The sequence below is a fragment of the Manacus candei genome, unplaced genomic scaffold (genome assembly GCF_025592945.1).
Source record: "Manacus candei isolate 608988 ecotype Guabito, Panama unplaced genomic scaffold, ASM2559294v1 h1tg000036l, whole genome shotgun sequence".
Classification (NCBI taxonomy): domain Eukaryota; kingdom Metazoa; phylum Chordata; class Aves; order Passeriformes; family Pipridae; genus Manacus; species Manacus candei.
In genome coordinates this window covers 2,333,138-2,347,671 of record NW_026138084.1, presented here as the reverse complement: position 1 = coordinate 2,347,671, position 14,534 = coordinate 2,333,138, and the positions used below count along the sequence as shown (strand labels likewise).

Sequence of the window (14,534 nt, the reverse complement as noted above, 5' to 3'; positions counted from 1 at the left end):
ATTTTGATACTATCTGGTAAATATCTACTCTTGTAAAACCGATTCCAATGTTTCAGCAGAGGCCTGCAGCAACGAGCTACACCCACTGGAAATGTTGAGATCCCCCCCCTTCCACAGGGTTCTACTTCACCAGCAGGATTGATTCTGCTCACTGAAGCACCACAGCTGGGTCAGCTCCAGCAGCACAATGGGGCACCTGAAATGCTGCTCTCACTGAAAAAAATCCACACAGCATCAGGAAAGGCAACGTGAAAAAGCTGCTTATTGTATAAAAATCTGGAATAAACACCATTTTAATCCTTCAAGCACGTGTTACTGAAAGAAAGGAACGTTCATTTGGGAAGCAGACGGGGGCAATGCCTGATTTATGCTGCTTCTGTAAAATCAATACTCGGCTCTCAATAGATGAGGTGACCAACTGTCATCTGTTCTTTGTAATAAAACCTTATTTTAGGGAATATAGACAAAAATTTTATTCAGCAAATCTTCTTCCATCTGTTCAGTCTGACTGGGTTTTAGGCAGTTCTAAGCACTTGAAGCACACTAACACTGGTCTTTGGAGGAGCCCTGTTAATTCAGGAATACACAGAACATCACATGACTGTGCTCAGTACAGAACCACAGTTTACCAAGGCCCACCTTTGCTAAAAAGTTAATGGAAAAAATAAGATAGCTGCCCAAAACCACATAAATAGCTAAAAAAAATCATAATAAAAAAAGAAGGCAGTCAAGGCAGCTGGACTACAGCAGGACTTTCAGAATCTGAAAAAGATTAATTTAGTATCCAACTACAGTACAGTTTCCTCCCCCCCTCAGAAAAAAAGCATTAAAAAAAGACTCATGTGTAACAAAAACATGCCCATTTCCTTTCAGGTTTTCATTTTCTTGGGAAAAAAAAAAAAAACTAGGAATCAAAGCCATTAAGTTTACTTATCTAACCAAAAATTACATTAAAACTCAAATTAACTGTAGTAAAGTGGTGCTGAGATCCATGATAGGATCAAATACCATTTCAAGTGTGTTTAACTTTCCTTTAAAAATGTCAAGAATGAAGATCAGACTGAATTCATGAAGAATATCCAAGTAAGAACTCTCCAAGTGTTACTTGAGCCTGCCTTCTCCTATCTGTTGTCCTCAGAGTTTGTGAATAAGTGGCTTGTATCCCTCTGTAGCAAACAACTGGAGAACAGATGGTATCAGGTCTTCAGTTACTCCTTCCTTGATAGTTTAATTGAGATGTACATTCCCAGAATGTGGCATTTTATTTTACCCATTACTCCCACTGCATATTTAACCACTATATTACACAGCCATGTTGTATTAGCACTATACACCAAAATTATTTTCCAGTGGGTGTAATAATAATTTTTTGCTTTTTTTTTTTAAAAAAGGCATTTTTGGGATGATGATGAACTGAAAAAACAAGTATGTAAGACCACTGAAGACCAAGAGGGAGCATCATTCAAAAAATAAAATTCAAAGTAAGTACAATTATGGGTTTACTTCAATTTCTTTCACAGAATGAGTGGAAAGGACACCACCATCCCCCACTACCTGCACATCACACAAGAGTCACTCCAGAAAGTTTTCAAAGCACATTTATTGCCAGCTGATTTAAAACTCAGCCTAAGTCTGTCCCTGCAGACAGCTGGCTGGGAAATAAGGAGCTTCCTAAGGCTTAGAGTGACATGTGACAACTTGTGTCCACAACACAGGTGAGGGCAGGAGACATGGGAGGACAAGCACAATTGTGATCCTCTCCTTGCCCCAAATTCCCAGTGTCTTTTACATCTGCAAGGTGAAAGTCAAAAGAACCCCTCAGAAGCTATGCAGCTGATTTGGAATGCACAAAATTCCCAACAAGCATGCTGTTTGGGATAAGCATGGTGCTAGAAGGAGGAATGGACCTGATTCCTTTGGAGGATAACGAAGTTTTAATTGGGGATATGGGAAGCTGCTTATGGTTTGCAGATTAGTCCGTTCCAGAGCAGGGGGCCAATCTAACACGTGAAAGAGGCTCTATTTTGTAGTTTACATAGAAATTGGATTTATAAAGAGCTCTGAGTACTCTTGTACTGGCCCAGGCTCCCGGCAGAAGCAGCTGCAGCCAGGCAGTGCTGTGCAGAACAGGGCTGTGAGCTCTCCTGGCAGGAAGGCTGACTTCAAGTGCCTGAGAAGGCAGGAGGGCAGCAGGAAAGCAGGAAGTTGGTTCCCCCCTTTCAGAGCTGTATAGGAATAGAAAGGACCTGGATGAAGGTTATGTTTACCTGACTTCTCAACCCCATGAGGAAAAACCCCCAAGTCACCCTTCCTGGCCAAGCTGGGTTTCAGGCACATCCAAATCAACCCTGGGATAAGCACCCACGTTGTCTGACAGGCCAATGTCACTCCAGGGAAAGAGATACACTTCCAAACATAACTTCCATTTCACACACACAAACTCAAACATGAGGAAAACCAGTTCTGCCTCCACATGACCCTTTCAGATACTCTCCAGCTGCTATTTGCAAACCCCTGCTGATCCAGTGCAATGCAGAGGTCTCTCCCAGCCCGGTGCCAAGTGTCACAGCTCGCGTGACACGCCTTTGGCTGCCCTTTCCTTACGCCTTCAGCCTGTCCAGGGATCACACATCAGCACTTAGCTTATATTTATGTCTTCTGGCCAGGCAGACCTAGCCTAGAGCCTACTACAGACACAGGTAAGTGTCCTGCTGCTGGCCATCAACAGCCATATCAGGGCAACCCAAAAAAAAAAAAAATTAACAAAAATCAAACTTCTCAGTGCTCAAACCCACAGGTACCACTGCAGCAGGTTCCTGAGGCAACAGAGGTTTATCCCTACCTCCCTCCTCAACAATTCTTTCTCACCTGACCCTTACAGTAGGGCTTCTACCCTCCACCCACCCAGGAGCCACCCTTTCCAACCTCTGCAGCATCTCTAATCATTCAGACCATCAAAACCCCAACAACTCCAGTAATCAACAACTGAATCGTTATTGCCACTCTTAGGACATTTTTACCACTGCCTCTGAACTTCGAAATCTGTTACACCCTGACACAGGACAATTCCACCAGTGTAAACATGTTACACGTGTCAGGCTGCCTATCAAGTGCAAGTATCACCAAGGTGACAGCTTGCAACATCAACTTTTTCCACACCCCCATCAGCTGTGGATAAGAGATGACCAAAGGGACCAGAAATATCCTTTACACTGAAGTTCTGATTTTAAGTCATTTCCTCTTATGGTAAATGGACCCACACATTCAGCGTGAAGAACTTGGCCAGAATTAACAGAGCACACAACCTCCCTTTAGGCACAGTGTGCTCAAAGGCAAAGGAAAGGAGTCTTGTGCAACTCACAAGCAGAATGTGAAGCCTGACCCAGCTCTATTTCATTTACTGAATTTGAGAAGGAGTCTATTAATAGTTCACTCCCATATCCCTGTGCTGCTTCTCCATGCCAGGGCAGCAGCTCTGCTGACAAACAGCAGCGATACAGGCACACACTTCCACACTGACACTGTAAAGCACAGCTAAACCAATTGTTTCCATTTAGATAGAAGTCACTATCTCAAAAATTAACTGGAAACAGACAAAATTAGTCTCAGAGTTCACTGAATATGAGCAGACAGTAATATCAGATTCAAGCTTTCAGACACAGTCTCCTTCCCTCCTTTCTTCTCCCAAAACGATATTCTAAATTATTCTGTTCATTTACACTACAAAGTTTACCCAGTCAATAAATTACCAGCACAGATAGTGACCAGCTACTATTTCGAAATCGGATGAATGCTGCCAGCCAGCAAGGACATTAACAAAAGACCAAATCCTAAAGTTCCTACCTTTTTCAGGAAGAAACCCCCTGGAATTTTGATACAGGGCAATAGGACATCCTCCCTCTTCCACATCATTAATCTTTCCAGCAGTGACTTGCCAGCTAAAGCAAAGTGAACCTGCTGTCCATTCTACTGGCTCGCACTTTTAACCACACTAACATATCTGTTTACACAAAAATGGTGTAAACCACGATCCTTGGTCTCTTTAAATAACCATTTCACATCTTCTAAGTGAGCATAAGATGAAAGACACTACATAAAAATTTAAGGTAAAAGTTAAATAGGGATCATAGCCTTCCCTCACAGCATGCTTAGAAATAAATAGCTTTTCCTCCCTTCCCCCATTCAAACTTGAAATCTTGCTTCAAGGAAATATTATCAGCCTTAGAAAGAAAAATTAGCAAATTCACTTAGGTCTAGAATCAATTATTTCAAATGCCCTTTTTATTCACCTTGCATTAAATCCAAGTCTAATCTCGTCTTGTAATTCTAGACCATTCATACCACATTAAAATCTGGCAGCTATCAGCCAACCTGGGTGAGCTTCTCGTGTAAGGGACAAAAACTGAGATCAAGAAAATTCATGTGATTCATATGCAGTGTTAATATGGGAATAGATAATATAAGACACGTCCAGAAACACATCCACATTTAGGACTTAATATTCAGTTAAGATACATGCCCTCCAAAAACCTGAAGCTCCTGAATAACTGAGTGACTCCAAACATACAACGTACTTCCATGTTTTTTCCCTTTGGTTCAGGCAGTTTGGAGAGACTGGCAGTGACATAAAAGGGAAGCAGTGCTATGAAACTATGAATTAAAACACTTATCTTTTAAAGTTAATTTTTTCCTACAGAACTATACCAGAACTACCAGAAGCCCACAGAAAAGCAGGGGTTGGACATTGCCACCTCAGAGCAGCATGGCTGTTCTTGGGGTTTTACTATTACAGACCCCTGGTTTGGTGGCCATTGGAAAATGCTGGCAGAGCTATTCCAATATCCTGGATTTCTAATTTCAGCTATCTGGGTGGGGAAGGAGAACTGACCCCTGCTCATCTTTCATTCCTACACAGCTGCCCAAACACCTCCAACAGCCAACACATGAACTGAGCTCAGCCCCAGGGAGCACCGAGGGACCCCACACCTTGTCTCACCGAGCACCGGAACATAAAGTATCCTGAAGAAACCAGCACCCATCCAAGCATCCTATACCCTACCAATGGGTTGGGTGGAGAACAAAAAGCCTGGCTTCCCTATGGCGATCACCAGCAGGCATTTCCCACTCTCCTGCAACAGCAGGATGAGACAGCCCATCCTTTCCACAGTTTTCAACAAAGAAAATTAAAATTAAACACAATCTCAGTATTCACAGTCCATGCAAGAACTGTAAAGTAGAATGAGGTCTCTGCCTTTGATAGCACCAGGTCTGACTCTTTGCAGTTTCCCTACATATTCCCAAAGGGAAATAGGATGGGCATTTTGAAACCATTCATCTAACTAAAAGGAATATTTGGCTTGCCAGCAGCCGACTGGCAAAGCTTGTATTCCTTATTCATGACCCAACATTTTACTTAGGAGTGCAACACTGCAACACTGTTATGCTGAAGCCTCACCACACAGCAATTGTACGCCACCAATTAAAATTAATTATAGCTGCTGAAAACCTTAGAATGCAAACCCTTCCAAAATGCAAGGGCACACTAATCCTGCTCCGGCACTTCAGCTTCAGGAAGGAACAATAACCTTATTTTCTAGCTAGAATTCAGCTACAGCTTTCGCCTCTTCAGACAGGTCTAAAGCCCAGATCGTTTGGTTAGCGCTTGGATCCTGCCCTAATCAGAGCCATGGTTTCAGTTCTGAAGCCTAAAGCCACGTTTTCAATGAAATAAAGCCACTGAACAAGAATAGCTCACGAGGCCTTTGTACAGACAGACAAAGACAGACACACAGGCAACAGCACAACTGGGCTGAAAAACCGCTGAGCCAGGACAGGGGATTAATGCCCGTGTGGAACCTCAACACCGCTCGCTGTAACTCCCCAGCAAGCACAAGCCCATCTCCAGATGAAAAACAAAGTACAGGTTGTTGCAATTTTTCCACAAAAACGCTCTGGGCTGGGTTCCGACGGTGTGAGGCTGCAGAGGAAGGCATTTTGTCTCCAACAGCACAGTGCTGATATGATGGCTTCCACTCAGTCTTCTGCTACCTATAGCTGAACTTCTAATTTGTAAGAGGAAGAGACAAACCGGAGTGTATCTGACTGGTACAGCTCACAAAAAAAAAAGTTTAAAATGCCACGAATAAAAGGAATTACTTGACAGCACCCTCTGAATGTCTTCCCTAAAATTCCCTTGCTGAATTGAGAGAGTATTCTACAAGTCAAAAAGCCGGAGACAACACAGCCATTCACAGCTTTGCCTCCTCGGTGCAAACCCAGCCCAGAGGCACAGGCTTTAATCTCGTGGTCGTTAAAGGCTTTTGTCATTCAATGAGGCTTTCCCAACCCAGTGGCTTCAACACTCCCATACTATCTCACATTACCTGGCCTCTGGCATCACCCCCAAACCTGCACACAGCACTGCTTAAGGAGACCCAGCAGCCCCCGCCTTCCTCTAAGGATTCACATCAATTTGTCTAAAGGAGTCAAACAATAGTTTTCTTTCCATAATCAGAGGCCTAAAACAAATCCTGTATTAAACTGAAAATATCTAGCACCTATCTGATTCAAGCTGAAGCACATATAGTGGAAACTAATTGACACTGGAGAATTATACAGATTTCTTCACGTGCAGTCAGCTCAAGAATTCCTAAACAAGTGTAAATAGGAACAAGAAAGCCAATCACCAGGTGAGTAAGCTTCACAGTGCAGTTTTCCCTTCCCAGGCTCTTCCTTAGGTGTACATGACCCAGACACTGGGCTTTTCATGCAGTGTTCCCCAACACATTTGGCAGGCTTTGGCCGTTAAAGCTGTTCTGTTACAGAAAATATGTTGAAAATACCTGCCCCCGCCAGAGCACCCTAAGATAGCCTGGCACCGTGCTGAATTCCAGATCCCTGCCATGGCTCTGCAGTGATGGGGCTGGGCTGGAGGGACTGACAGAGGAGCAGCACTGGACTCTTCCTACGGGTAACCTGCCCTCTGACAGCATCCCAGTCACCATCCCTCATGGATTTCAGGCTGCTGAAGTAGAAGCTTCACACACTCAGAATTCAGTTCCCAGCAAAGCCAGACAAAGCCCAGGCCTGCCCCAAGGCTCTCCTCCAGCAGCTCTTTTAAACCCCCTTGGCAATCCCTCAGGCTCTCCCCTTTCCCCACAAACCCTGCAGTACCAGCCAGCCTGGGGGAGAGAGGGGTTCAGCCCCTCTCACCAGCCCACCATACTTTGCCAGGCAATTGTCTCCCATTCTGCATCCCTGTCTAATAAAAACCGGCAATGCACAGTTATGAAGACCGAGAAGTGTTCCCCATAATTCTTATTAAGGGAGCGGTGCTGCAGTGAATTATGATTATGTTGTGTAATGAAATCATCAGGGAACGTGGCTGCACGTCTATCCCCAGCTATCCTAGGCAGCCAGGAGTGATTTACAAACAGATTGGGCCAACATTAAAAAATAAACAAACAATCGTGAGCTCAGACTTATTATATCACCTTATTTCCACGTTACTCTCAAACTCTTGCAGGCCATAAAGCTCAGTCACCCAGCGGGAATTTAAAGACCCCAAATTGTAACTATGATTTAATCCTAGTTCCACCTAAATTACAAGGTAATTCAGACTGAAAATAAAAAAAAATAAATAAAAGTCCGTCCTAGGTTTTTCTCTTAGATCGGTCTCACTCAAATGGATGCCAATGAAAGTGAGGTAACAGACGCTAAAAGCTTCACAAGGAAAAAATTAAGCATTGTACTATGGTCGTTTTTACAGAAGGACACAAAAAATCACCAAGAACGGGGTAGCAGCAAAAGGCAAAAACCAGAGAGAGACAGTATTTAAACCTTCATTCTCTTTAGATATTACAGGATTACTTTAAATATTACTGGATGATATAACTCCAATCTGAAGATCTAGAACTTTTATGTAAAAATCTTCCTTTCTAGAGGTATTTGGACAGGTCTTCAACCTAACCAAAGCACCAGGCACATGATGCCTAAAAAAAGGCAAGCACTGGGGCCCTTTGGAAGGTTTGATTCACCAGAAGCTGCCAACACCGACAATTTCACGGCAGAGAAGAGGGCAGGTCAGGGCGGGGAGGGTGGGAGCAGCTTCTCACCCTTTATGAAACCGTAATGCATTTATATTTGCAGCAAAAGAGAATTTCGCTCATGAAACCGCACTGACGGCCGCTGTCATTTTAACGCAGAGCTGCTGCCCCGCCAAGGGGCAGGGGCCGGGCCGGGCAGCCCCGCTCCGTCCGGCCGCTTCCCACGGCCGGGGCCGCCACGCGTGACCTTCGCCGCGCCAGGCCGGGTCCAGCGCCAGGCCGGGTCCAGCGCCAGGCCGGGTCCAGCGCCAGGCCGGGTCCAGCGCGGCATCCTCGGCGGCAGCAGCGCCGGGCCGAGCGGGTTAAGCGTGGGAGGAGTGTACATAAGGTGGTAGATCCCGAGCCAATAGGGATATGGCGCTATAGTTAGACACTGGATCCTAAGCGATGGTGACCATAAAGGCTGCGCAGGGCTGAGCCGCTCTGGATGATACCGGCACGGTGCCCTTAGTTCCCGGCTTATAAGGCAGAAAAAAAAAAGCACAGAAGGATCAGCTGGTCTTACCTGCAGTTCACACCAAGCGACTTCCACCCACGTCTCCGTGTCCAGACCCTTATAGACCGTTTTGAAGGATCCCCGCCCGAGTTCAATATCAAACTTTAGGAACCTGCCATCCAGCGAGGTGGCAACGGCTTTCATGTCAGCCTCTTCCTCGGGCTCCTCTTTCTTAGCCTTGCCCTGGTCCTTGGCAGCATCCTGCGCCTCTCTGCGCTCCGCATCCTTGCCGGGCTCCTTCTGCTCCTCGGCGCTCGCGGCGCTGCCCGGGGCCGGCGCTGCCCGCGGCTCCCCGGGGGGCTCGGCCTCCCGGCCGGCCGCCTCCGCCGCCCCCTGCCCCGCCTTCGCCCGCTCCGCGATTATCCTCCTGGTTTTGGGGAGCAGGATGATTCTCCGCTGGTGCTCCGCCTCGGGCAGGTCGAACGCGGGCTCCTCCTGGTCCGAATCCACCACGCTCCGCCGCAGGAACCGCTGGTGGACCAGCTTGGGGTCCCTGGAGCCGGGGCCGCGGGGCGGCGGGGTGGGGGCCCCGGGGGCTCCAGGGGCTCCCGGCACTGCAGAAGCGTCCGTGCCCGCGGCCGCCCCGCTCCCCCCGCCGCCGGGCCCATCCATGTTCACGCCGGTGTCCGCAGCCGGGGGAGCGCCGGGCTCGGCAGTCGCTGGAACCCCGCCACGGCCGCCGCCTCTGCCGCCCCGCCGAGGTGCCGCTCTGGCATCGCCCCCAGTTTCCATCCGGCCCGAGGTCTCAGCGCCCGCCGCCGCCCTGGCCCGGGGGAGTCACCGCGAGCCGCGCCCGCGCCGCCACCTGCGCGGGGGCGAGCGCAGCCCCGCGGCCCAGCCCGGCCCCCCCCCCGGGCACCTCCCCCGGCCCCGGGGCTCCGACCAGCCGGGCCCCCGGGCCGGGCCGGGCCGCGCTGTCCCCGGCAGGGGCGCGGCCGGGAGCGCCGGTGCGGCTGCGGGCTGAGGTGCGCGGCGGGGCCGCCTCACCTGCGGCGGGGCCGCGCACAAAGGCGCGGCGGGGCCGCTACTTACGTGCGGGGCCGGGGGCTGCCGCGCTCGGCGCCATGCGGGGGAGGAGGGGCGGCTCCGCCGAGCGTGCGCTGCCCGCGCTTCGCGGCGGGGCCGGGGCAGCCGGTGCGGGGCTCCGCGGCTCGGCTCGGCTCGGCTCGGCCCGCCCCTGCGCCGCAGCCCGCCCCCGCCGCAGCGCCGGCCCGGCCGCGCCTCCCGCCCCGCGCCCTGCGGCTCGGCGCGCTCTGCCTGCGGGGGCCCCGCCGCCGCTTTTGTCAATGGGGAGCGTTCCCGGGCGGCGCCCATTTAAGGCACCGGCGCTCGGCGGCCGCCAATGAGGCTGCGGAGGGCGGGCGGCCCCCGTCGTGTCCCCAGCCTCCCAGACCCCCCCCGGCCCGGCCCCGCCGCAGACAATGGGAGGGTCCCGCGCCCCGCCGCCGCCTCGCCCCGCGCCCGGCAGGTGCCCGCGCGGCCCCGAGAGCATCCACCGAGAGCATCCACCGAGAGCACCCTCCTCGAGGGCATCGCCCCGCAAGCATCGCCCCGAGAGCGTCCCCTCCAGAGCATCCCTCCGAGAGCATCCCCCTAGAGCATCCCACACACACACGCACACACACACATCTCCCTCGGAGCATGTCCCCGAGAGCGTCCCCCCCGCGAGGGTGCGGGTGTGGGTGAGCAGAGCGGTCCCGCAGTTCCATTCGATCTCTGGATCCAGGAGATGGCTACGCCAAGCAGCCCGTTATCTCCAGGAAAGTGACTTAGAGGGAATCAGATACTCTTCCCACTCGGCACCTTTCAGCATCCCTCAAATGGAAAACACAACCAGGGGCCGACCAGCCATGCTTGGCCACTGCAAACACCACACAGCCCCTGTGCTACAGCGTCGCAGGTCAGAACACATGACCAGTCTCACAGGGTTCACAGAGGTTGGGGTTTTTTCCTTCATTCTAGGCAGTTCATAAATCACTCTATGAATACTGACCCTTTGGTTCAGTGTGATTGACACTTGGAATAAGGCTGGACAAAGGGAACTCAGATTCAGAGACCGAGCTGTGCTTCCAGAACCTGGAGCAGTGCATCCAGCTCTGGGGGCATCAGCACAAGAAGGACACAGACCTGTTGGAGCAGGTCCAGGGGAGGCACAAAAATAATCAGAGGGATGGAGCCCCTCTACTCTGGAGCCAGGCTGGGAGAGCTGGGGCTGTTCAGCCTGGAGAAAAGAAGGCTCCAGGTAGACCTCAGAGCCCCTTCCAGTGCCTAAAGAGGCTACAAGAGAGCTGGAGAGGGACTTTGAGCAAGGGCCTGGAATGACAGGACAAGAGAGAATGGCTTTTCACTGCCAGAGTGGGATAGGATGGGTTAGATGGGATATTGAGAAGGAATTCTTCTCTTTGAGGATGGAAAGGCCCTGGCAGAGGTTCCCTGGAGAAGCTGTGGCTGCCTCATCCTTGGAAGTGTCCAAAGCCAGGGTGGATGGGGCTTGGAGCAACCTGAGATGGTGGAAGGTGTCCCTGCCATGGCAGGGGGTTGGAATGAGATGAGCTTAAGGATCTGTTCCAGCCCAAGCCGTTCTGTGATTCACCCCTAGGTGAGGTCGGAGATGCGGGACACCAGCTTTGCCAAAGGCTGCGCCCGGTGACAGCTGTGACATTTCTGCTCTGTAAAATCACAAAAGGACTCTGGCCACCACTGCTGCCAAGCTGCTTTCTCAAGTATTAGGTTCATACAAACATACCATATGTTTTAGTAATTAAAATTTAAGTAAATAGAAAAGTATAAAAAGAGAAGGCTTAGCAAGTAATTATTCCCTGAGATTTCTGAAGGAAAGGAAGCTGACTGCCAGGCAACCATAATTAGTTCTTCTTTTAATTAATTTTTAGTTAAATTTAAAAAAAAAAAAAAACAAAAAAAAAACAAAACCTTTTAAAATAAAACAGGTAGTTATTGTCAATGGAAACTCTGGTTTTTTATTTTTATTTTTATAAATCACAGTTGACTAATAATTCAGCATCATGGATGCATTTGATCTTTCAGTGGTTTGCTTTTTGAAGTGTTCATATACCAATGATATTTCTAGGACTTGCAATTGTGGCGTAAAACAGAGATTTGTGTGATGTGTACAAACCCAGAATTCCCAAACATTTGTCCTGTAAACTCAGTTTTGCTCCTCTCCAGAGATGGCGGTCCCACACACATAGAGCCCTCTGCAGTTATCAGGAGAAAAGCAGGGAATGTGAAGAGCTCTGACACCTTCTCCCTCTTATTACATAAATTGACCTAGAACTCTCTTCCCAACAAGGGATATTCCCACCACTATGTAGAAAAAAGGACAAGATTCAGGCTAATGAGAGGGCTAAAAGTAGCTGGCAGTGTTTCACTGTGCAGGTGGACAGGAAAAAAGGGGAATATTCTAGAGCTGACCAAATACCAACCCCAAAATCCACAATCAAGAAAAATATGGGGAAAAAAAAAAAAAAGAGACTGGATTCCCCCATCTACCTGTCATGGGCAGACCTTCTGTGGAAAGCAGGGATCTGCACACTCTCAGACAAGCAGAGTATCCCAAACCAGCCTCAGGAGGACACACAGGCACTGCCAGGCTGCAGTGATGTCCCCTGACCCATTCCCAGGGCTCTGCAAGCAAAACAAGACCTGTTCTCACACCAGTTTTCTCACAGCTGAGCTTTCTCCAGTGTTTGTTGTGCTGTCCAGTGCCAGATGGTGCCCAGAGCTCTTCCCGTATTGATTTGCCTACTGAAAAATTAGCACAATTTGCATGTCACAAACTTAATCATGATCCACTATCAAGTGCTCTGAATCTGTTACATGGAGGATCTCTAGTACTGAAATGGAAGGAAAAAGCTTCTCCCCGCTGCTGGTGTTTAACCTTCTCCATGTTTGCTCCTCATCCCCAGCTGAGTGGCTCTGGGCAGCAGTGTGACAGCACGTGGCAGTGTGTGGCACTAGGGGACCAGGACCAGCACCAGGCTCCAGCAGTGTCACACATGCAGAGTGGAGTGGCAGCTCTGGGGCTGGTCCATTGTCCGATCCAGAGCTCCACAGCAGGTAGCAATGGCCCTTCCCAGCAGTGGGATGTTCCCCAGAGGACAGAGAACTGTCAGGAGCTGTCACTCCAGGCTCCCCAGGTGTCAGTGACAGCAATGGACACAGAACTGGGGAGATGCCCAGCACTGGTTCTGCCGTGTCCTCTGCCCTCTGTCCCACAGCCAGCCCAGCGTCCCACGCTCGGGGAGGAGGGCTCAGCCAGCACACAGCCCACCCTCAGTACAGAGTGCTTGGACACTCTTGTTTCTACCATCGACACAAAGCCCCTCGGCCAACGGGAACAGACACCTACAATGTTTCCTTATGTTTCCACAAGTAAAAGCTTCGTTCTGTGGAGTGACCACGCCCTGGAACAGGCTGCCCAGAGCGGGTGTGGAGTCTCCCTCCCTGCAGATACTCCAGAACCGGCTGTGGACACAACCCTGTGCCATGTGCTCTGGGATGACTCTGCTTGAGCAGGGGGGTTGGACCAGCTGACCCACTGTGGTCCCCCCCAACCTTACCCATCCTGTGATTAGCTATTTTATTAGGGTCCCTCTACCTTCCTTGCTTTACCCAGAACAGAAATGTGTTTTTGGCTCTCCTGCTGAGCTGTTTCAGCCCCGTGCAAGCCAGCAGACAGACAGACATAAGGACACTATGTCACCAATTGACAAAGGGCATGGAAGAAGACAAACAGTTACAGTCTTCCCAATTGTTAGAGCATTAACAAACACCAGAACAAGCTGGAAGCACCTTCACCCTTGAGAGCTCACTGGTATGCAGATGGCATTGGAAATTATAGCACATTTCAACTAATAGGTAGTGAAGGTGCTACCTCAGAGAGTGACCTTAATCAAGCCTTTGACTTGGAGAAGTGCTCTTTGCAGGTATGAAAGCCAAGCTGCTCATCCCCTGGGTGAAATTCCCTCTCCACACAGGAGGCTGAGTGAGCCACACATTGTCCCAGAGCACAGATGGGCATTTCCACTTGACAAGCAGATTAACACTGGTCTGTCTGTGACTCCCCTCACTGATGGCAGGAACAGTCAGCAGCTCATTGACACAGAGCAGGACAGCTTGTCCCAGTTAATAGCTAGTGTTAGTTTTAAAGTAATAGCCATTATTCTCCTCCCAAATTTGTTAGTTGTGAGTGAGGAAGTTCAGTCCAGTTCCACCAGTTTGACTTTCAGGTTCTCAGATGTGGAGAAATTTTTGTTTGTTTAAAATAAATGTTTGCAGGGGACTGTGAAAACATTTATATTGGCCTCCACTTTCCTATTAACTTGCTTTTTTATGTAATTTACAGCTTGATTGAAAACAGGGCAAATACCTATTGAGACCTAATTTCAGTTGCACCCAGGATGTGCTCTTACACCTGCACATGCTACTGACCCTAATGTAGTGTTATATAGTAATTGTGTTTTCTTTAAAAGAACAATAACAACCATTTAAAAACCCAGTTTCCCAATACATTCTTCACTAGGTCATCTGTGTTCTGTTCTAGCTATTAGTTTACAGACACAATATAGATACAATAGTTCAAGTAACATAGAATCATAGATTCCTAGAAGGATTCAAGGTCATCTCATTCCATCCCCCTGCCATGGGCAGGGACGCCTTCCACCAGCCCAGGTTGCTCCAAGCCCTGTCCAACCTGGCCTTGAACACTTCCAGGGATGGGGCAGCCACAGCTTCTCTGGGCAACCTGTGCCAGGGCCTCACCTCCTTCATAGTAAAGAACTTCTTCCAAGTATCAGTTGGTCTCAAATTAATGTTTGGACTTGATATTAAAGGCCTTTTCCAGCATTAACAATTCAGATTCTATGATTCTAAGTCACGGAGTTAATACAAACTTATCTCAAAGGTGTCAAAAA

General features: G+C 49.2%; 1 protein-coding gene across 8 annotated transcripts in view; it reads right to left on the bottom strand.

Annotated features, from left to right (window-relative positions):
• Window positions 1-9,348, bottom strand: part of WNK2 (WNK lysine deficient protein kinase 2) — a 120,288-nt gene extending 110,940 nt beyond the window's left edge. For all 8 annotated transcript variants that reach the window (XM_051793214.1, XM_051793215.1, XM_051793217.1 and 5 more), the window contains exon 1: window positions 8,611-9,348. In XM_051793214.1, coding sequence (XP_051649174.1) covers window positions 8,611-9,333 — 723 coding nt within the window. In that variant the 5' untranslated portion in view covers window positions 9,334-9,348. The remainder of the gene's footprint in view (window positions 1-8,610) is intronic.
• Between the last annotated feature and the right edge of the window lie 5,186 nt (window positions 9,349-14,534).